Source organism: Panthera uncia (genome assembly GCF_023721935.1).
Source record: "Panthera uncia isolate 11264 chromosome C1 unlocalized genomic scaffold, Puncia_PCG_1.0 HiC_scaffold_4, whole genome shotgun sequence".
Taxonomy (NCBI): Eukaryota; Metazoa; Chordata; class Mammalia; order Carnivora; family Felidae; genus Panthera; species Panthera uncia.
Genome location: NW_026057585.1, coordinates 83,511,184 through 83,534,938, shown reverse-complemented (window position 1 = coordinate 83,534,938; position 23,755 = coordinate 83,511,184). Strand labels below are relative to the sequence as shown.

The following is a 23,755-nucleotide window of genomic DNA, read 5'->3' as shown; positions in this document are numbered from 1 at the left end:
GAAGTCTGAGGCTTAACTGACTGAGCTACCCAGGTCCCTCTGTTTATTTTTGAGAGAATGAGAGAGCGCATGCTTGCGCATGGGTGTGCACAGGGGGAGGAGCAGATAGAGGGATTCAGAGTATCCAAAGCAGGTTCTGCACTGACAGCAGAGAGCCCAATGTGGGGTTTGAACACAGGAACCAAACCGTAAGATCATGACCTGAACCAAAGCCAGACACTTAACAGACTGAGCCACTCAGGCACTCCTTCATTTGTCTTTTTTTTTTTTTTTTTTAATATGGGGTTCCAGCTCACAACCCTGAGATCAAGAGTTGCATGCTCTACCAACTGAGCCAGCCAGGTGCCCCCACATTTATCATTTAAAAGCTAACAAGGATGTTCTGTTACCTACTGATGCCATTCACCTCTCTGTGGGTATATGAGGCGAGCATAATTAATTGAAACTTAAACCTTTGTTTAAGCGCTCAGGCTGTACTTCCCTGATCACTAGCATCAAAATGGAGCTAATTAGATCTACTCTAACCTTGTTTAAGTTGCTGCTAATGACAGGCATCGGGAATAAGGAGGAACACAAGTAGCTCTGGCTATAATGTACACTGAAAAGCTTATAAAGTTGAATTGGAAGGTTTTGTTCTACCCCGCTCTTTATTTTGTACATGAACCTGCAAGATTATCTCTATGTTTATTTTTGAGAGAGCATGAGTGGGAGGGGCTGAGTGAGACAGAATCTGAAGCATGCTCTGAGCTGTCAGTGCACAAAGCCCACGAACTGTGAGATCATGACCTGAGCCAAAGTTGGACACTCAAATGACTGAGCCACTGAGGTGCCACAAGATTATTTCTGTTTAGTGGGAGAGGCAGAACAAGCACCTAGACAAGTTCTTGGGTAATTCAAGTCATTTATGATAAATGTTACTTTACTTGGAATCCATAAGCCTGTAGAAGAATGAGGAGGGGAGCAGGGTGGACCTATGTGAGTGCTTCAGAGAATACACACAAAGATGGTAATAATTACTTACAGTCAAATTTGAGTCATCTGGAAAGTATTTGTAAAAATACTGATAACTGGGCTCTGCACCCAGACTTACTAAAGTAGAAATTTAATTTAGTAAGCTTCCTGAGCATTTTTTATGGGATTAAAAGTTGATGGAAGAGAAGTTTCTCAATTTACATAAATTACCATCTGTGAATACTTAAACTGCAGATTCTTGTTCTCTCTCACCTACTCAATAAGCATCTTTGGAGCCAAGGCCTTGGAATCTGCATTTTACCAGTTCTGTAGGTGACTCTCATATTTTTAAAGTTTGAGAACTTGTAGATTGTGTATATCATTAGTCAGTGGTTTGTGTGCCTCTTACCTCAAGTTCCTCATGCATTTTTTTCTGCCAAGTTTGGTTTCTAAAGTTTCTTTGTATTGTAGTCCTGTCTTCCCCCTCAAAAGTCTCTGTCTCAAGACTTTATCTTTAAAAGCAATGTTAGAATTCACCTGTGTCTGATAAGCCTGGCTGTGCCTTTCAGTACTGGGGTTGGGGTCTGTCTTAAGGCTGAAAGGATGATCTTTTGAGCAGTTTGCCCATTTTTTTTTTTTAATTGAATTTTTTTTTTTTTTTTTTTTTTTTTTTGAGAGCCTGTGAGAGCTGGGGAGAGGTTCAGAGGGAGAAAGAGAATCTTAAGCAGGCTCCATGCTCAGCACAGAGCCCAATATAGGGCTTAATCCCATGACTCTGGAATCATGACCTGAGCTGAAATAAGAGTCACTCAACTGACTGAGCCACTCAGGCACCCCAGTTTGCCTTCCCTTTTTTTTTTTTTTTTTTAAGTTTATTTTGAGAGAGAGCCTGTGTGTGTGAGTGTAGAGGAAGAGAGAGAATCTGAAGCAGGCTCTGTGCTGTCAGTGCTTAACCAACTGAGCCACCCAGTCACCCCTGCCCATTTTTAATTTTTTTTTTTTAAGTTTTATTTATTTTAGAGAGAGAGATTCAGCAGGGGAAGGGCAGAGAGAGAGGGAGACACAGAATCCAAAGCAGGCTCCAGGCTCTGAGCTGTCAGCACAGAGCCCGACAACGGGACTTGAACTTGTGGACCACGAGATCATGCCCTGAGCTAAAGTCGGATGCTCAACCAACTGAGCCACCCAGGTGCCCCTATCCCTGCCCTTTTTAAATCAGCTATCAATATTATGAGTCTCTAGTGAGTTGCCTATTTTTTTTTTTGTTCATTAAAAGGTGGCAGTCTCTTTGGCTTAATATCCTACATCTGTAACTTGATGCTATAATCCACTTTTTAGAGGCATTATGGCTCTAAGGGGCATTAACTTTTTTTTAATGAAACTTTTTTTTTTAAGTTTATTTTGGGAGTGAGCGCAAGCGGTAGGACAGCGAGAGAGGGAGAGAATCCCAAGCAGGCTTTGCACTCGATCTCACAAACTGCAAGATCATGACCTGAGTTGAAACTAAGAGTAGTTGGATGCTCAACTGACTGAGCCACCCAGGCGCCCTGAAACTTTTTTTTTTTTTTTTAAATGTTTGTTTATATATTTATTTTGAGAGCCAAGAGAGCAGGGGAGCCCAACTCAGGGCCAGACTCACTAACCGTGTGATCATGACTCTGGCCGAAATCAAGAGTTAGACACTCAACTGACTGAGCTACCTAGGTGCCCTGGCACATTAATTTTTTAGAGAGTTGTTAGATAAGATTTAACTACAAGATTTTGTGGCCACCAGCCATCTTGAAGTTGCCCAAAGTAAGATGTTTCAAGGCTGATTTTTAAAGGTGATCAGTTTTTTTCTTCAGATGGGGGAAGGGATTCTATAAAGTATGTTACATATTGTGGGCCTTAAATTATTTAGGTGTGTATACTAGGTTGATACTATTTATAGAGAGCATGAACCCTAGATTCTGTGGTCTTGTTAATGTATCAAATGTATAGTAGCAGAAAGGCTAAGGACTCTAGAAGAAGATCTGATACCGTATCTACCACTATGATTAGAGCAAGTAAACTCTGAGTCTTAGTATTTTTTAAAAATCAGAAAAATACCATGATACTATTGTGTTGTTAAGATTAAATTATATATGAATTGTTTGCATATAGGTCTTCTATGAATGATTGTGATTTGTGGTGTTAGGCATATACACATGTATGTATATATGCACATACTTTTGTTTATTTTAGATCATTCATTAAATTCTTCAACAACTTTTAGCATGGTACTTAATAGTGCTGAGTTTCTATTTTAGGGTCCAACCCTTAGAATACATGAAGAAGGGGGCGCCTGGGTGGCGCAGTCGGTTAAGCGTCCGACTTCAGCCAGGTCACGATCTCGCGGTCCGTGAGTTCGAGCCCCGCGTCAGGCTCTGGGCTGATGGCTCGGAGCCTGGAGCCTGTTTCCGATTCTGTGTCTCCCTCTCTCTCTCTGCCCCTCCCCCGTTCATGCTCTGTCTCTCTCTGTCCCAAAAATAAATAAAAAACGTTGGAAAAAAAAAAAAAAAAAGAATACATGAAGAAGGCATGAGAGTAAAAGGGAGGTCAGTTAAGAGTTTGGCAAATTCCAGGTGAGAGATGACCATAGCTTGGACTAGAGAGGTATAAATGGAGGTGTTGAGGATGGTTACAGGAAATTTTTGGAGGTGGAGCTGGGGAATATCATCAGAATGCTGGAAGCATATTCTAATGACTACTTCATTCTGAATTTATCTGTCGAATGCAAAATATACTTGTACTGGGAACAGGAGGGGATTTGACAAGCTATTAAAAACTTATTTGTTTAATTGTATTCTGAAGTGTTTTGAGAAATTGGTTTTATTGTGAAATTAGTTTCGGTTCAAATATAGGTTTTACTGGAAAGCCAAGGAGTGATTCAGAGAGTATCAAGCCTGTCAAACCATTTCATTTGATTTGGAGCTAGTGTTTGCTAATTTTACTTTCAGTTAAGCTAAAAAATGTTAATGTATCATTTCTTTTACCCTTTGTTCTGTTATTAGTCAGCTTTATTATTCAGGTACTGAATATAGTGGATTATCTAGGCTTTTTACTTCTAACCCTTTTGGTAAAATGTGGATAGGAGTTCAGCTTCTAATTAGCAGTCTTGAAAAAAATTTGATAGTAGGAAATGTTATTAGTTAAGGCATTAACTTCATCTTGTTGCTCATTTCCCAGAAATTCATTCCAAATAAGTATACATTTCTGTACCTGTAAAAACTTAACAGGGGTTGAGAAGGTAGAAGGTAAATATTTTTGGTAGAAGATTAAGATTTATCTATCTTTAAAAATACATATGTTTTTTAAAGACTTTATTTTTAAGTGATGTCTACACCCAATGTGGGGCTCAGACTTACAACCCTGAGATCAAGAGTCTCATGCTCTACCAACTGAACCATCCAGCAGTGCCCAGTAGAAAATATTCTTAATAAAATACTATAGCTCAGCTTTAAATTGGAAAATTGATGGAAAATATTTTTATTCCCTCCACCTATAGATGGTGGAATATTGTATATAACTGTCATTAGGCTCGTTTAACTCATTCACAGCACCACAGACTACAAAGGTTGATTTCATAAGCCACATAAAGCCGTGAAAGTGATTTTTTTTTAACTTTTTGTTTTCTTATCAAATTTTTAAAATTTAGGTCTAATTGACACACAGTGTTACATTAGTGCAACATAGTGATTTGACTAGACAAGTCTATATGTTACACTCTGCTCACCACAAATGTGGCTACCACCTGTCACCATACAAGACTATTATAGTACCATTTGACTGTATTCCTTTTGCCATACATTTTATCCTCTTACTCATTCCATAACTGGAAGACTATCAGTCTCCTTCACTTATTTGCCTACTCCTCCCACCTCCCCTCTGGCAACCATCAGTTTGTTGTCTGTATTTATGGGTCTGTTTCTGCTTTTTGTCTTTTTATTCATTTGTTTTGTTTTTTTAGATTTTACATATAAGTGAATAAATCATATGGTATATGTCTCTGTAAAAGTGATTTTAGTATAGGGGCACCGAGGTGGCCCAGTCATTAAGCATCTGACTTTGGCTCAGGTCACGATCTCGCAGTTTAGTGAGTTCGAGCCCCTCATCGGGCTCTGTGCTGACAGCTCAGAGCCTGGAGCCTGCTTTGAATTCTGTATCTCCCTCTCTTTCTGTCCCTCCCCCACATGCACACTCTCTCTCTGTCTCTCAAAAACAAACATTAAAAAATTTTTTAAAAAGTCATTTTAGTACAATCACATTTTTTTCATGTTAGCCTATCAGCATTTTTTAATTTTCAGCCAGAGACACTGAAATTTCTGTTCTATCAAGGCCCCTGGGGACATAGGAAAATCAGTTGAGGGCTTATAAGTAAATTTAATTTGGGGGGTGAACATCAGATTTTAAAGTTAATAAAATCATAACCAACAAATAAATATATGCCTCAGTTGTGTTTCATGGCTTCTTAAAAGTGTAGGGAGTGGGGTGGTAGAAACATGAGAGAAGGGTATTAAGCTAAATGGAGGAAAAATGAGATCTATATTCTAGGAAGAGTTTTCAAACGTGCAGATTTTAAGTAACATTGCCACCTTGTGGCTTTTAGGATATTTTTAGGAAATTTTGTGTTTTACAATAGTAGATGTAAAATGGGGAGGGGCTCAGGAGGGATGCGTGGTTACTTCTATTTAAGTGGCAGGCCAGATACTGAGGGCTAGAAACTTCTTCCCTTGGTTTACACTTTCTTACTATATTTAAATTTATTTCTTAAGACTGTTTCTTCAGTCTCTTCATTGTTCTTGTTGAGATGGTGGATTGATTCAGAGATTAGAATGAATGTCCTAATGGGGATTTTGGGGATGGGTGTGAATTCAGTAAGATCTTGCTCTACGATTTTCCTCTATTCTTTGTTTATTAGCAGCATAATATCCTAAAGCTCTAGGAATGCATGTATCTGCCCTTCTAGCATTTGGGCTGTTTTCTGGTTTAACTGGGACTTTATAATTAATTTTGTGTTTGTGCTTGAGGATCTTAGGTTTACCTCTCTGTGGACAGCAAATCCATGGCAAGAGCTTAACCTCGACTGACCGCTTCAGCCTGTTCTTAACACGGATATCCTTGTAACTGTCTAGTCTGTGGCTCTAGGAGCAGTAGGTTAAAAAAAGGGGTAGGCAGGTTCCACATGACAGTACCGTGGGTGAAAAACAACTTGACTTACCACTTTCCCTGCTGCAGTGAGTCAGTAGCATCTTTATGTTAAAAGTTTGAGTGTTCCAACAAGACAAATGTATGTTTTGCTCATGGCAATTCTGGCTGGGAGTTGGACCCTTTTGCTTTTATGTGCTCTTCTCTCTTTCTTTTATTATATATCCACCATCACTTCCCTAGTTCCCCCATCCTTTGCTTTTTATTTTTACTAGGGTAGGATTGGTTGATTAGAAATGTCAATAAATACAGCTGATTTACAAGTGAAGCCCTTTGACCATAAATTGTCAAAGCATTTAGTGGAATTGTTCTCAGTGGTAATAGGAAATAGTCATAAAAGTGAAAGCTGCTGTAAGAGAAGTCTTCTGTTTTTAATGTTTCCTTATTTTTGAGAGAGAGCACAAGTGGAGGAGGGGCAGAGAGATAGGGAGACACACACTCCGAAGCAAGCTCCAGGCTCTGAGCTGTCAGCACAGAGCCCGATGTGGGGCTTGAACTCACAAGCTGTGGAGATCATGACCTCAGCTGAAGTTGGAAGCTTAACAAACTGAGCCACCCAGGTGCCCCGGAGAGTAAAAGAGAAGTCTTCTATAGAAACCTAAAGGGTTTTATTTTATTTATTTTTATTTTTTAAAGTTTATTTTATTTGTTTATTTTGAGAGAGAGTACAGGGAAGGGGGGGGAGAGAAAGAGAATATCCCAAGCAGGCTCCCAAGACAGTGCACTGTCACTGCAGAGCCCGACATGGGGCTGGAACTCAGAAACCACGAGATCATGACCTGAGCTGAAATTAAGAGTCAGACACTTAATCAACTGAGCTACCCAGGTGCCCTGAAGCCTAAAAGGTTTTAATGTCCAAAAGCGTATAGAAATATGATGGTCTTTGTGTTAGAACCTTCTCTGTCTTCTTTTCTCATTCTAAAAGACTTGTAAAAAGCTGCTAGGTGTAAACTTTTTGGTTTTTTATACTCTTTTTAAAAAATTATTATTATTATTATTTTTAAGTGATTTCTACACCCAGTGTGGGGCTTGAATTCACAACCCTGAGATCAAGAGTTGCATGCTCTGTTGACTGAGCCAGCCAGGCACCCCTATTTTAATTTTTGCTAAAATACCCTGTGTTTAATGACTCAGTGTAGGTCTCAGGAAAAACTCATTTCAAAGTTTTGTGAATTATTAAACATAACTTTTAGGGTAGTCACTCTTTGCAGAAGAATAAATGAAGACTGTCATTTTCTTCCCATTTTTATTAACTTTACTTTGAAATAATTTCAAACTTCGAGAAATTTCAAGAATAGTACACAAATGCCTGTATACTCTTCACCCAGATTTGCCAGTGTATTGTTTTGCCCCATTTACTTTATCGTTCTCTTTGGAGATACATGTGTAATTTTCTGACCATTTGAGAGTAAATTGCAGCTAGATCCATTTCTTCTGAATATTTTGCTGTTTAATTGTTAAAAACAACATGCACTTAAAACCACAGCACAGTTATCAACATCAGGAAGTTTAACATTGACACACAATACCGTTATCTACAGATCTTATTTATATTTTACCAGTAAATCTTAATGTCCTTGATAGCCATTTTTTAGTGGTCCAGATTCCAGTCCAGAATCTTATAGTTTTCATGTCTTTTTGGTCTTTTTTTTTTTTTTTTTTTTTTAAACATTTATTTTTGAGACAGAGACAGAGCATGAATGGGGGAGGGTCAGAGAGAGAGGGAGACACAGAATCCGAAGCAGGCTCCAGGCTCTGAGTTGTCAGCACAGAGCCTGACGCAGGGCTCGAACCCAACAAACAGTGAGATCGTGACCTGAGGTGAGATTATGACCTCAGCTGAAGTCAGATGCCTAACTGAGCCACCCAGGTGCCCCTATGGTGTTTATTTTTGCAGGATGTCCTTCAGTTTGTCTAAGGTTTCCTCATTATGGACATCGTGATTGTGGTTCTGGCAGGAATTACAGAAGTGATTTCGTGTCCTCAGTGCCTCACATTAGAAGACAGTTTATTCCATCACTGGGAATGTTAATTTTGATCACTTATTTAAAATGTCATTAAGTTCTCGAGGATAAAGCTATTTTTCTTTTAATTGGGAAAATAGTTTGAGATTGTAAACATCTTATTCCTCATCAAATTTTCACTCTTTAGTTTTAGCATCCATTGCTGATCGTTGCCTAATTCAGATATTACTATAATAGTTTACTTATTATATTAAGGTTATGTAATGCTCTAATTGTCACAGATTTGGGTAGTGGGAAGCCCTTCAAGCAAGATTCCACTGCTTCTGTTTCCAATCTATAATTTTTTAATGAAAATATTTAATTTTGATTTATTATTATTTTTTTTATTTTTAAGTAATCTCTACACCCAGCATGGGGTTCAAACTCACAACCCCAAGATCAAAAATTGCAAAGTTGCATACTCTACGGACTGAGCCAGCAAGGCACCCTAATGAAAATGTGTTTAAAATCTAGTATTTAAAATCCTGTGAGGGGCGCCTGGGTGGCTCAGTCGGTTAAGCGGCCGACTTCGGCTCAGGTCATGATCTCGCAGTCCGTGAGTTCGAGCCCCGCGTCGGGCTCTGTGCTGACAGCTCAGAGCCTGGAGCCTGTTTCGGATTCTGTGTCTCCCTCTCTCTGACCCTCCCCTGTTCATGCTCTGTCTCTCCCTGTCTCAAAAATAAATAAAATGTTAAAAAAACTTTAAAAAAAAAAAAATCCTGTGAATTGTTTTTTTATTGGTGCTAAATTTATTTTACTTTCAAGGTAGTGTGATGTGAATGCTTAAATATCTTTATAATCTCTGAGAAGATGGATGTTATCTTTATTATTTGTAAATATATAAGCTTAATTTTCGTGTATACATCAAAGCTGTATTTGGAAGTAGAACACCAGTTAATTCAGCTTGCTGAATTGTATCAGTGTGATGTTTTCTTGATGTTGATCAGGAGATTAAGACCACTAATGTCATGTATTTGTATGTAATTTGTGTAATTTAAAATAAACCTGGCATACAGGTTTACGTTAGGACAGAAGTTTGTACTTGCCTTCTTGGTATCATTGTGTAGTTAAGATTCAGGAATAGTTTTATATTGTATTTGGCAAAACTGAGCAGATATTTGTGGGACTTAGCACATTATGAAGAAGAAAAGACTTATTTTTAAAAATCTGATGATGCAGTAAGTGCAATTGCAAAATGCTGGTTTGAGTTTCTTCTGACTAAATACTGTAAATGCTGTTACTAAGCCTGCTGATAAACTTACATATAACTGTATTAGGAAAAAACAGATTTAGCAATGTCTAGGGTTTTTTTTGATGATTACATGATATGTATACACACACAAATATATATATCTTTTTTTGTTGTTGTTTAAGTCCAAGTTAGTTAACATATAGTGTAATAATGATTTCAGGAATAGAATTTAGTGATTCATCACTTACTTATAACACCCAGTGCTCATCCCAGCAAGTGTCCTCCTTATGTCCCTTGCCCATTTAGCCCATACCCCCACCCAGTACCCCTTCAGCAACCTTCAGTATGTTCTCTGTATTTGAGTCTCTTACGTTTTGTCTCCCTCTGTTTTTATATTATTTTTGCTTCCTTTCCTTTATATTTATCCATTCTGTATCTTAAATTCCACATGAGTGAAATCATATGATATTTGTCTTTTTCTGACTTATTTCGCTTAGCATGATACACCCTAGCTCTATCCATGTTGTTCCAAATGTCAAGATTTCATTCCTTTTGATCACCAAGTAATGTTTCATTGTGTATATGTACCATATCTTTATCCATTCATTCATTCGTCGCTGGATATTTGGGCTCTTGCCATAGTTTGGTTATTGTCAGTCGTGCTGCTATAAACATTGGGGTGCATGTGCCCCTTCCAAACAGCACTTCTGTATCCTTTGGATAAATACCTAGCAGTGTAATTGCTGGCTCATAGGGTAGGTCTATTTTTAATTTTTTGAGGAACCTTCCTACTGTTTTCCAAAGTGGCTGCACCAGTTTGCATTCCTAGCAAATTCTAGTTTTTCTAATTTAGCAGTACAGTTTGGGGTACATACGTTTATTTGTATTCCTAGGGGTTACATTATATTAAAATAAGAGATAGTAGGCAGAATTTTTTTCCTGGTTTTATTGAGATGTAATTGACATAACAACATTGTATTAGTTTAAAGGTATACAGTGTAATGATTAGATATAAATGATTGCCACAATAAGTTAACATCTGTCACTTGACGTAGTTAATGATTTGTTTTCTTGTGATGAGCACCAGAATTTTATTTAAAAGTCATCTGTAGCGAAGGTGCTTGGGTGGCTCTGTCAGTTAAGCATTGGACTTTGGCTCAGGTTATGATCTCATGGTTCGTGGGTTCGAGCCCCGCCTTGGGCTCTGTGCTGAGTCAGTTCAGAGCTGGAGTCTGTTTCAGATCCTGTGTCTCCTTCTCTCTCTGCCACCCTCCCCCCCCCCACCCCTGCTCATGCTCTGTTTTTCTCTGTCTCTCAAAAATGAATAAATATTAAAAATAAATAAATGTCAGCTATAGCCTGTTACCTATTGCTAAATTCATAAGTAGTTTGTGAGTGAGGTTAGTTGAAGACCTATTATTTGCTTTGTAGGAGCTCTTGATTGAGTTGGGACTAATTTTACATAAAACAATAATGCAATTTAATTTTTTAATTGTGGGTGCAGATTTTACAAGGATAGTGCAAGCTGTGGTAGTTAAGTATCACGGAAGGAAGGGGTTCGTGGGTTCAAGCCCCACGTTGGGCTCTGTGCTGACAGCTTGGAACCTGGAGCCTGCTTCAGATTCTGTGTCTCTCTCTGCCCTTCCCCTGCTCGTGTGCAGTATCTCTGTCTCTCTCTAAAATAAACATTAAAAAACAAAAACAAAAGAAAAATCCAGATTTTCTGAAGCCCAAGGGTAGATTTTGGTCCATAATAGAAGACAGGTTATTAGGTAAATCGTATCCATCCAAATTATGAAGGATAAAACCAGGTAGATGAGCTTAAAATTAATGAGAAGTGAAGTGCTGTTTAAAGTTTGACTTATGGGGCGCCTGGGTATCTCAGTCGGTTGAGCGTCCGACTTTGGCTCAGGTCATGATCTCACAGTTTGTGGGTTCGAGCCCCACGTCGGGCTCGGTGCGGACAGCTCAGAGCCTGGAGCCTGCTTCGGATTCTGTGTCTCCCTCTCTCTCTGCCCCTCCCCCGCTTATGCTCTGTCTCTTTCTCTCTGTGTCAAAAATAAATAAACAATAAAGCTTGACTTTGGTCAACTGCAGAGATTTTTTTTTTAATTGCAATTTCCTATTATAACCAGTATGTTTATTACCAAAACTTTGGAAGATTATACAGGAAGGGCAAGAAAATGAGGGGAATCAAAACTTTTGAGGTCTTTTTTGTGTTGGACTGAATTTCTTATTCTTTTTTTTTTTTTTTTAATTTTTTTTTAATGTTTTATTTATGAAACAGAGAGAGACAGAGCATGAACGGGGGTGGGTCAGAGAGAGAGGGAGACACAGAATCCGAAACAAGCTCCAGGCTCTGAGCTGTCAGCACAGAGCCCGACGTGGGGCTCGAACCCATGGACCGTGAGATCATGACCTGAGCCGAAGTCGGACGCTCAACTGACTGAGCCACCCAGGCGCCCCCTGAATTTCTTATTCTTGAATTGGGTTTAATTTCAAGAGATAGGAGTGTATGGGTGAGTTATTTTATTAAATTTGAAATGTCACAATGTCTTAAATAATATCCCAGGAGCACCTGGGTGGTTCAGTCAGTTAGTTAAGCCTCTGACTTTGACTCAGTTCATAATCTAACAGTTTGTGAGTTTGAGCCCCGCATGAGGCTCCGCACTGACAGTGACAGCCTGGTTGGTATTCTCTCTCTGCCCCTGCCCTACCCTGCGCACTCTCTCTCTCAAAATAAATAAATAAAACTTATATAATCTCCATCCATCCATCCATCCATCCATCCATCCCACATCTTGGTATGTTGGTGAGTTTATCCCTGAATTCCAGATATGTGAAATGGAACATCAGAAATAGGTAACTTGGTACCTGGGTGGCTCAGTGGGTTAAGTGTCCCAACTCATAATCTCTGCTCAGGTCTTGATCTCAGCATTGTGAGTTCAAGCCCTGCATTGGGCTCTATGCTGGGAGTCTATTTAAAGAAAAAGATAACTGCTCTTAATACTGTTTTTATATCTATGGGTTAAATTAGTGGTGGGGGTAGTCTGTTCATCACAAAGCTTCACTTTGTTGATTTTTATATGAATATTTGTAATAACTTGTTGTAGAGAAAGAGCCTATATAGTCGTATATAGCCCTTGGTTTGAATCTTGGTTCTTATTAGGTAATCCTGGTCAAGTAAATTTTTTGAACTTTAGTTTTCTTATCTCAGGAATAATAGCCTTTACAGGGTGGTTATGAAGATCATTATTACGTACAGTGTCTGGAACATGGAATCCCATAAGTGATAGTTGCTGTTCTTAGTAGGAATCGTATTTACCATGGGGTAGATGGGAGCAGATGATTGATTCTACTCCAACAGATTGATGAATCAAGTAATAAGTTCAGGCCTTGTGCTTCTTAATGTTTTTGCTTTTAAAAGGCACATGGATTGAATCATAGTTTAAAAAATTCTAATACATGAGGTAGTGTGTGAAATGGGAGGCTGTTTAGGATAAATTTATGAAAGGCACATAAAGAATGATTTTTACTAAGAAATGAGCATGTAGATTTTTTTCAGGGAAAACTTAAGTATTGCAGTCAATTTTCAAAATTCTGTCTCTAAGTGGATTTTAAACTGTCCCTAGGGGTTAAGAGGATAATTTTCTTTCTTGCTATGGACTAAGAGCTTTCTGTATGTCAGTCCATTAATTCGTCCACAGTCTTGTGAGATATGTATCCTCATTTCATAAAAGAAGGAAATTGAAACCTGTGAATATGCCTAGAGCCTTAGGACTAGTATAGGATGACTCTAGTACTGTTAGGTGTTCTTTTTTTTTTTTTTTTTTTTTTAGTATTCCTTATATGCTGCTTTCCTTCTTTAGGCTTTTGATTATGTTTGAATTACTTCCAGTGGTTCATATTTTGGGGAAATGACAAGTATTAGCCTAAACCAACTATAGTTGGAAAACAAATCTGCTCAGTCATGTCAGAAATTTTAAAGTCAAAAACATTTTTTTTTATTAATTGGTGTGATTGAGTGTTACTACTTTGGTTTAAAATACAGGAAATAAAAGTTTTTATTTGTAAGGAATATTCTATCTAGCACAAATAACTAAATTTCTGTTGAATTGTTTATAAAGTTCTAATTTTTAAGCATGTTCAGATAAGTTTTAACTAATGATTTCAATTTTTTTTTAACCTCTGTAGGAACGTCAAGGTCGTGGCAAATAAAAGGCAGTTCTCCACAGACTGCAGCAACGGTTGCATCTGCATATCCTAAGAGGAAAAAAATGACCTTCAAGAGAATTAGGACTTTTTTCTTAATCTCATTGACTTCAGAGACGATTGCAGACTTGCAGTTTAAGTATTGGAATTTCACAAAAGACATAGGACTTAACTGGAAAATGAAAAAAAAAAGAAAAAGAAAAAACTAAACAAAAAATCCCTCTAGGTAGTTTAGGTGAAAAATGTCCCTTTTATTTTGGCTTTGGTTGTGATTTCAGAGCATAATGCTTTGTTTTTTTGTCTTTTTACTATGTTTTTCGGATTTTAAAGTCCGTAAGTGCATACAGTTTTCTCTAATTTTTAAACCCTTTCCTCTCCCCATTTTGACATTTGCACTTGGAGAACACTTGAGTTTCGAAGATTTTGGGCCTCCACCCCAGAAAGTGGGAATTTGGTTTTTCCCCTTCCGAACTGGAAGAACATTTTTATGAAGAATTTTTGTCTTGGAGAATTTAACAGTGTTACCCAAGGTTGTGTCTTTAAGGGTGGTTCATTTTCTCTGACCCTTTGTTACTCAAAGTAAACTACTAGGAGTCCTAAGAAATTTTCTGTTCTTGTACATTATACTGATTAAGTCAGGATTAATTTGATTTCAAAGCTAAGAACAGTGGTAAAAATTTGTTTACAGAAATGCATTTTGGAAGAGAAAAATATTGTAAAACGTGTAGTGAATGTTTCTTCAGTTTCTTGTTCAGCCAATGAGGAAAGGGCATTGCCTTTCTTTTTACCATTAATCACTTCTCAATAAACGTGAGATCCTGTTGAGCATCACTTCTAGTACCATTTATTAGTATGATTTGAGTCTACTATCTTTAATGAAAGATTTGGAATGTAAGGACTTTTAAGAGGTGAGATGGCAACTATGTTTAGAAAGTTTGCTGAAATGAAATAGTTCAGGTTTGCTTTTGTATCCGGGACCTCTGTAAAGAAAAAGGTGGGCCAGAATTCATAATGCTTCCCAGAGAAGGTAGAGCCATTGGGAAATCATTCAGCAAATATTTGTGAGTGCTTATTAGGTGCCAGACACTTGTCTAACCCTGTAGAAATCTGGCCAGATAGCTTATAATTTTATTTGCAAAGTAGGTAGAGTCCAGTATCAAGGATCTAAGTGTTTAATTTGAAATGTGGCTTATCTAAAGAGTAATTCATGTGGATGCAGGTCCAAGCATAAATCCCAGTAAGGCTTGGGTCTTTGTGAACCATAAAAACATAATGGTATTTGGTTCATCTTTGTTTATTTCCCAAGGTTTGGGGCTTCTCTGCCTTAAAGAGTTTAAGCCCTTGGGGTGCCTGGCTGGCTCAGTTGGTAGAACATGGGACTCTTGATCTCCAGGTCGTGAGTTTGAGCTCTACGTTGGGTGTAGAAATTACTTTAAAAAATGAAATAAATAAGTAAAAGATTTTTAGTTCTCAAGATGTCCCAGTTGTGCTAAATGTGTGTTAAATGTGTGAAAACTCATGTAATAAGAAAAGGTACTGAAAATGGGTTTTAATGATGTTGGACAGTGTTTTGTCCTCAAATGACTTACTCATTTGGCTATTCTACACAGCCCAGGCTACTAAATATAGGATGTGATAAAAGTAATAATGCTAATTAGCGACTAGCGTTATAGTTGTCACTTCGAGTTGAGAACTTTTCTCTGCTTGAGGCACAGTACAGTATACGTAGGTATTCCTGTTTGCCAAACTTTTTCTAAAATACATTTCACCCAAAATTGGGGAGTCCTTTGCTCAGTTTGAAGATGCCCAATTTCTGAATTTAGAAATTTAACATTCATTGTTTACAGTTTTAGTTCAAACTTCTGTGACATGTAGAGCACTACCATGGGCTTAATTGTCCAGTATTTCACCTTCAAAAGGGAAAATATCCTGAAAAAAGCAAATTCAAAAGCAATTTTACTTTCATTTTTCTACCTTGTGTTCAAGTTGGATATGAGATCATTCAGGATGTTGTTTTTGCAATTTGAAATGTAAGTTTAAGCCAGTGCTTCCCAGTTTTTCTTTTCACATCATAGGAAATACTGGAATGATTTTGGGGGCAAACTGAAAGGAATTTGGAGCCTCTCTAAAGGCTGCTCACCTAGCTCTCCCTGAGGGTTGAGAAAGTCCACATGTTGGATTTGTGTATTTAAAAAACCACACACACACACACACACACACACACAGGCTTTCTTTTGTAGTATAAAAAACGAGATTATGTTCACTCTATAAGTTTGGTCCAAAAGTTGGTTTGATGAAGAACCCCCAGTGCAGCTAAAATGAATTATCTTACTTGCCAATGACCGCTTTGCCACTGGAAATTGTTGACTTTTGATAATTGCCCTCAGTGCTTTATTTTGTTCTGTCATTTGTGAATGTAAGATTTTGGATAGCCATGTTGTTTCTCCTTTGTTGAGGGGGAACTGAACAGTCTTTTTATGTTTATTTTTGAGAGGGAAAGGGAGAGATACACAGTATGTGAGTGGGGGAAGGGCAGAGAGACACAGAATCTGTAGCGGGCTCCAAGCTCTGAGCTGTCAGCACAGAGCCCAAAATGGGGCTCAAACTTATGTACTGCGAGATCATGACCAGAGCCGAAGTTGGACACTTAACCGACTGAGCCACCCAGGCGCCCCGGGAACTGAACAATCTTACCACACATACCAGTGTTGATTCAAAGCATTCTGACTTTTAAGATGAACAAAATGCATAAATCTTAAATTCACTCAATTTAATCTTAGTCACATTTGATTGGCTACTTTCCCCTAACATAATTCCATTAAAAAAAAACAAAAACAAAACACTTACTTTGGAATAATTTTAGACTTTTGTCAAAATAGTACCAAGAGTTCTCGTACACCCTTCACTCGACTTTCCCCAAACTGTCAACGTTTTACATAACCATAGTACAATTATCAAAAAACTAAATACTGATAGAGTACTATTAACCTATGGATTGTGCCAGTTGTCCAAGGAATGTCCCTTTTTCTCTGGCTCAGCATCCAGTCCATGATTCCATATTACATTAGTTGTCTTTAGGCCTCTAGCCTGTGAGTTCTTCAATCTTACCTTTTATGATTGACACTGGAGAGAACTGGCCAAGTATTTTATAGAATGCCCCTTGTGTTGGATTTGTCTGATATTTTCTCACTATTAGATTGAGGGTTTTTTGGGCAAGAATACCAAAAGAGTTCTGTGCCCTTCTCACTGCATTGTATTAACAAACATGATGTCCGTATGTCTTACTACTGTTGACTTTGATCACTTGGTGTTTAAGGTAGTGTCTGCCATACTGTTCCACTGTAGTTACTGATTTCCCCTTTGTAATTAATAAGTAACTTGAGTATACTTTAAAACTATCAGTCTTGGGTTCACTGATTTTGACATCTGGATTGTTACTGCCTGTATTACTGTGGCATTTGCCACATGTTTATTCACTATGCGTATTTTACATTTATACCAACTAGAATCCTATAAGGAGGAGCTGTCTTCCCCATTTTTTAAAAATTGTATCAGTGTGGACTCAGGGATATTTAATTCCATGGGTCAGTGCTGTCATTTACTCTGTTGCACAAATTGTCCCAGCTTTGGCAATTGGGAGCTCCTTTATTATTTTTTAAATATTTATTTTGAAGACAGCATGCATGCAAGCAGGGGAGGGGCAGAGAGAGGGAGAAAGAATCCCAAAGCGGGTTCTGCACTGTCAGTGCAGAGTGTGATGCTGGGCTCAATCTCATAAATCATGAGACCATGATCTGAGCCCGAATCAAGAGTAGGATGCTTAACCAACTGAGCCACCCAAGGCTCCCCTTTTCTATCCTTTTCATAGCAATGTATAAATCTTCTGGAGTTACGGAGAGAACTTTCACTTGGCATCATGGTTCACCCAGAGTGAGGCCCAGTAAATGTGGGTTGGTTTGTGGCCTTCCATAATTTTTACTTTTGGCCTTGTAAATAGAGACCCCAAATGTTGGAAGAACTATTTTCCACCCCACCTAACTTATTTTTCAGAGATTTTTCTACCTGCATGAAAATAAATGAGTACTAAAATTTTCTGTATTTCATGAGTTAATATGGCATTTGGATACTGCCAATTCTTTTGACTCTTGTTTGAAAAATGATTTATAGACAGTCCCTGACTTAGGATGTTTTGACTTAAGATTTTTCAACTTTACACTGGTGCACAAGTGATAGGCATTCAGTAGAAATCATACTTTGAATTTTGATATTTTCCTAGGCTAGCATTATGCCGGAAGAAAGATACTTTCTCCTGGTGCTGGGCAGCACAGCTGGTGTGACTGCCAGTCCCATCACATGATCAGGAGGGTAAACAACTGATATACACTTAAACCATTTAGCGCCCACACAACCGTTTTGTTTTTCACTTTCTGTAAAGTATTCAGTAAATTATATGAGGTATCCAACACTTTAAGATAGGCTTTATGTTAGATGATTTTGCTCAACTATAGGCTAATGGAAGTGTTCTCAGCACATTTAAGGTATGCTAGGTAAAACTATCATAGGTTAAGTGTATTAAATGTACTTTTAAGGATATTTTCAACTTGATGGATTTATCAGGAGGATCTAACCCCATCAGAAGTTGAGGAAGATGTGTATTTGAAATGTTTGTGTCATGAATGTAGGACCCTTCTGATAAAGAGTAATAGTGTCCCTAGGATTCTGATAGGTTTTTTTTTTTTTTGCCTTGGAAAGTAATGCCACTTTGAATGAATAACTGTGTCATTCATCTTTAGTGGTTTCTAGGCAGCTGGTGACACTCCTTACTTCTGAGAAGCCTTCCTTTAGAACCGTTATGTTACAGTAGCTGCTGGGCTTGCTTGTGGAACGCTGACGTCATTGTGGGGTAAGATACCACAGCGAGATTAACTGAATTGGAGAAGGTTTCACAAACCTGCAGGGCACTGCCTTCACGTTTCCGGGACTGGCTCTGCAGCCCCCCTGCGGCGGAGCTTAGGGCGGACCTTCCGCCCTGCCCCGCCCCGCCCCGCCCCGCCCAGCCGCCGGGTTAGGACCCTGGACGGCGCGTGCGAAGCTCCCTCACCAGCGGTCGGGCGGGCGAGCCTGCGTCCTGCTAACCTGATTCTCCATATTACTGCGACCTGGCTTGCAGTAGGCCGCCGCAGCCTAAGGGGCTGTTCTGCATACCTTCGTTTTTGTATGCCTTTCCCCTGCCCTGACGGAATGGCTATTTTACCTCCAGAAACTGGGCTCAAGATGGGGTCTCTCCCCCTGTGCCAAACCCCTTACCTTCACAGGTAAGCCAGGTAGCCTGAGGGACGGGCAAATGGGATTTCGCACTAACTTGCTAACGGGGCAGAGATGTCATTAGTGTCATGCATGGTTTATTGCTTTTTAATACGTTTTCAAATAATGCTCATGGGGCGCCTGGCTGTCTCAGCCCGTTAAGCGTCGTGGGACTTAGGCTCAGGTCCTGAGCTAGCGGTTAGTGGGTTGGAGCCCTGCCGCGGGCTCTGTGCTGACAGCTCCGAGCCTGGATCCTGCTTCGGATTCTGTGTCTCCCTCTCTCTCTGCCCCTCCCCTGCTCGCGCCCTCTCTCTCTCTCTCTCTCTCTCTCTCTCTCTCAAAAAAAATAAAAAAAAAATTTTTTTTTTTTTTAAGTTTAAAATAATGTTCAAATATGTGGCTGGCTAGCAGAAGCTTGGAAAGCTGTTACCCTGAACCCACCTGCTGGCCACAGGAGCAGTTCGTGTGCTCAAAAAAGAAAAAGTTACTTAAAAATTGCCCTTTAAGGGGAAGCTCCTTGAAGAAACTCAGTTTTACTGTTTGTCCGGTTTGCCGTGTGAGTGTACTCCTGGTTTATCCGTCTATTTGGCCTGTATTTTGTGAGCCCCTGTGGGTGCTATTGTTGGGCACCGGAGAGAGGGAAGTAGGAGGTTCCCGTCCTCTCAGACTTCAGTTTAAGGATTCCTCTGTAATACCGTTTGATGCTGGGGGAGATACAGGATGCTGTGAGAAGAGAAAAGGGGCATCTATCCAGAAGATAGCCTTTTCTGTGTTGGATTTTCCTTCCTCGCCTTTTTTCACTCAGCGGAAACTGCATGCGCCCCTTGCCTCTTCATCCTCCTCCACAGCTTCAGCTCAGTCCTAGGCACTCTGCTCCATGATGAAGGTGCTGTGTGATGTTTGGCAAGTCAGGGAATTGCTCTGCACACGTTTCCTCACTGGAAAAAGGAAGTGACCTCTGAAGCTCGTTGATGTATGATTTTTGAGAGATTTAAATTCATTTTAACTAGGAGTGCTTTTCTGATGAAAGAAATGACATAACCAGTTCAGACAGTTACATATATAGAATAAAAAGGTGTATATCTTGGTATAGCAGTTTTCTATATATCTTTCTAAACTTAATTTTTTTTTTTTTGCTTTATGACACATACAAAATCAGTGTATACATATAGCATGTGTGTATTCCTAAATATATGTAACCCACATAAGTTATTTTATAAAAATAGAACAACACCAAACCATCTGCAGGGTCCTCCTCCCTCACCACTCCCAGTCACAATTCCATGAGTTTTTTTTATTTTGGTTTGCTAAAGAAGGACACATGTCTTCTATGACCATCTAATATGGATGGTCTTCTAGCATCCTGGGGTGAGCAGCACTCCAAGGGCCTAGGTCTCTGTCATCAAAAGCAACTTGGCAGAAGCCTGTCCTTCTAAGCTTGTTCCTCTGAAGCATTGGAATCCAAATTTTTCTGAATTTCTTATTCCCCAAAGCCTTTCAACTTGAAGAGTGAGGCACTCCCATTTTTTACAAAAAAATTTTTTTTAACGTTTATTTATTATTGAGAGACAGAGAGAGACTGAGCATGAGCAGGAGAGGGAGACACAGAATCTGAAGCAGGCTCCAGGCTCTAAGCTGTCAGCACAGAGCCCGATGCGGGGCTCGAACTCACGGACCTGAGCCGAAGTCGGACGCCAAACTGACTGAGCCACCCAGGCGCCCCTCCCATTTTTATTTTTAATGTTTATTTTTGAGAAAGAGAGAAAGTGCATGCAAGGGAGGGGCAGAGAGGAGGGAGACAGGATCCGAAGCGGGCTCTGTGCTGACAGCAGACAACCTAATGTGGAGCTCGAACTCACAAACTGTGAGATCATGACCTGAGCGGAAGTCGGACGCTTAACTGACTGAGCCACCCAGGCACCTCTCACTTCATTGATTTTAACTGACAAACTTACAATCTACGTTACATACAACTCTTCACTACCTGTACCTGTGCCATTTAGAGTGGTTGGAGAAAAACATGCAAGCAGTGTCCTATTTTAATTTCTTGATTATCAGTTTCAGAAGGGGAATCACTGACATTTTCTCCTCTATTCACGTTCCTACTCACGAGACAACCATTTCATACCTTCTCCCTTTTCTCAAACCTTCAACACCTCAGATCCCACTTTTACTCTCAGTTACTGTTTTTACTTCCTACTTGACTGAGGAAGCTGAAGCAATCAAAATGAAACACCACAGACTCCCTCCACTACATCTACTCACTTACATCATGTAGATCAATGTTTCTTGAAGCCTGGTCTCCAGGCCAGCAGCATCAGCACCATCAGGGAACTTGTCAGAGGGCAAATTATTGGACCCTAGACCTACAGAATCAGAAGTTCAGAGGGTGGGGTCCAGCAAGCTGTGCTTTAATAAGTGCTCCAGGTGATTCTAATGAACCTTCTAGTTTGAGAAGCAATGCCCTTGGGCTATGCATGTTTCTGCCTAGAAAATCCCTCTGGCTGTGCACTAGACCCCAGTTTCTCACCAACTCAACATGGTTCCACCACATCTCCCCTCTTCCACATCCCAGTTTTACTTGTTTCTATTGGATCATTCCTATCAGCATGCAAACATGCTGTTGTTTCCCCCCTTTCTTCCTGCCAGTTACCACCCATTTCTCTATTTGCAGCAAACCCCCAAAGAGGAAGCTGTTACTCTCTGGCTCTATTTCTCCTTCCATTCTTTCTAACCCACTCCAGTCAGGCTTTCATCCTCTTCATCCCAGTGGAACTGGTCTTGTCAAGGTCATGAGGGACCTCACATTGTTAATTTTCAGTCCTCATCTTATTCGACCTATAAACAGCATGTGGCATTGTTGCTGTTTCCTCCTTGGTAAACTTTCTTCCTTTGGATTCTAGCACAGCATACCTCCTCTGATTTTCATCTGGTTTCACTGGTTGTCCCTACTTAGTCTCCTTGGTTGGTTCCTCCTCTGCTTTTTTGTCCTCTCGATACTGGAGTGACCCAGGGCTCAGTCCTTGACCCTGTACACTCACTGGATTTCATCCAGTCCTGTGACTTTAAACACCATCCATGTGCCAATACCTCCCAAATAGAACTAGTTTATTTTTTATTTAAATTAAAAAAAAATTAAGTTTATTTATTTTGAGAGAGACAGAGACAGTGCAAGTTGCAGAAGGGCAGAGAGAGGGGAAGAGAGAGAATCCCAAGCAGCCTCCATGCTGTCAGCACAGAGCCTGATGTGGGGCTTGAACCCACGAAACTGTGAGATCATGACCTGAGCTGAAACCAAGAGTCATGTGCTTAACCAGGTGCCCTAGAACCAGTTTAAATGTGTCTCCTGAACTCTGGTATGTTCGGCTGCTAGCCCAGCCACTCCACTGGATGACTTACCAACAGTTCAAACCTAACACTCCCAAACCCAAACCCCTTCCTTCCTCATCTGCCCCATCTGATTTAATGTTTGTTTATTTTATTTTTGAGCGAGAGCAAGTGAGCATGCATGAGTGGGGGAGGGGCAGAGAGAGGGAGAGAGCAGAAGAGAGAGAATCCCAAGCATGATCCACACTGTCAGTGCAGAGACAGACTCAGGGCTCCATCTCATGAATCGTGAGATCATGACCTGAGCCGAGATCAAAAGTCAGACACTTAACCGACTGAACCACCCCAGTGCCCCTACCACATCTCGTTTGGTAACAAATTCATCTCTCCCATTTCTCCTGGGAGTAATGTTTGACTCCCTTTCTCACATATTGCATCATATTTGTCAGCAGATCTTATTGGCTGACCACTTGTTGCCACATCCTATGGGCCAAGTCACTCTCCTCTCTCACTTTGATGACTGCCACAATCTCGTAGTGGGTTTCCACTTCTACTTTTGCTTCCTACAGTCTGTCCTCCACACGGCAGCACGGAGCTCCTGTGAACATGCACGTCACATCATGCCACTTCTCAGCCTACACCCTCTCATGGCTCCCGTCTCACTCAGAATAAAGACCAAAGCCTTCCATGGCTCACAAGGCCTTATGGCATCTGACCCTGCATTCCCACATTTCATCCCACTCTTCTCCATGCTTATTTGTGTACTGCTCTCAAGTGTTCCACTCACCTTGGCCTCCCCGAGACCCTCAAACATGCCAGGTTCCTGTCAGAGGGTCTTTGCTCAGCTGTGTCTGCCACCTGGAATACCTTTCTTCATATATCTGGGAGGCCCACTCACTCCTTCATGTCCTTCCGGTTTTTCAGCAGGGTTGTCTTTATCAGCGAGGTCTCTTCTGACTACCCTGTTTACATTCACTGTCCCCATCTCACACCCTGTGTCGCCATAGCCAGCAGTGGACCTGAAATTGCACCCACCCCGGATCTGTCTCTTTCTACTCTGAGGCAGGGAGACCAGGAAGCTAATAAGAAGTTGTCAAGCAAGTTTAAAAGTTTTAAAAGTTGAATCCGAAATTTCTGGTTAACAATTAAAAAACAAAACAAAACAAAACGATTTCTAACCTTAAATCCCAACTCCTGCTTTCCTAGAGTGATAGAGCACTGCTGGGAGCCAGAAACCTTGGAAACTAGGCCTGGATCTGTCACTAAGCAGCTCTGTGACCTGTGGCAAGCCAGTCATTAGGCTTGGTGAGCTTGGGAAGGGCAGGAGCTGGGCCCAGTGACCTATGAGTTTCACTCACCTCCAATCCTGCCAACTCTACTTCCAGAATCCACCCAGCGCTGTCAGTGATTCTCATCCCCCTGCCATCACCCTCTCTCCGTGCTGTTGTTCTCTCCTGTTTGGGCTACTGCCTCAGCTCCTTACTGATCTCCCTAGTTCACTTCCGTCCTTTATTCCACTTTTCACATAGCTGCCCAAGTA

General features: G+C 40.1%; 2 protein-coding genes and 1 long non-coding RNA gene across 3 annotated transcripts in view; 2 read left to right on the top strand and 1 right to left on the bottom strand.

Annotated features, from left to right (window-relative positions):
* The window catches only part of YTHDF2 (YTH N6-methyladenosine RNA binding protein F2), a 34,776-nt gene extending 20,361 nt beyond the window's left edge, over positions 1–14,415 (top strand). Inside the window, exon 5 of the mRNA XM_049618784.1 lies at positions 13,567–14,415. Coding sequence (XP_049474741.1) covers positions 13,567–13,590 — 24 coding nt within the window. The 3' untranslated portion in view covers positions 13,591–14,415. The remainder of the gene's footprint in view (positions 1–13,566) is intronic.
* Positions 1–23,755, top strand: part of RCC1 (regulator of chromosome condensation 1) — a 287,208-nt gene that overhangs the window by 197,838 nt on the left and 65,615 nt on the right. The gene's annotated exons all lie outside the window — the stretch shown is intronic.
* Positions 7,803–23,755, bottom strand: part of LOC125913599 (uncharacterized) — a 36,836-nt gene continuing 20,883 nt past the window's right edge. Inside the window, exon 2 of the long non-coding RNA XR_007455053.1 lies at positions 7,803–8,011. This is a non-coding gene — a long non-coding RNA (uncharacterized LOC125913599). The remainder of the gene's footprint in view (positions 8,012–23,755) is intronic.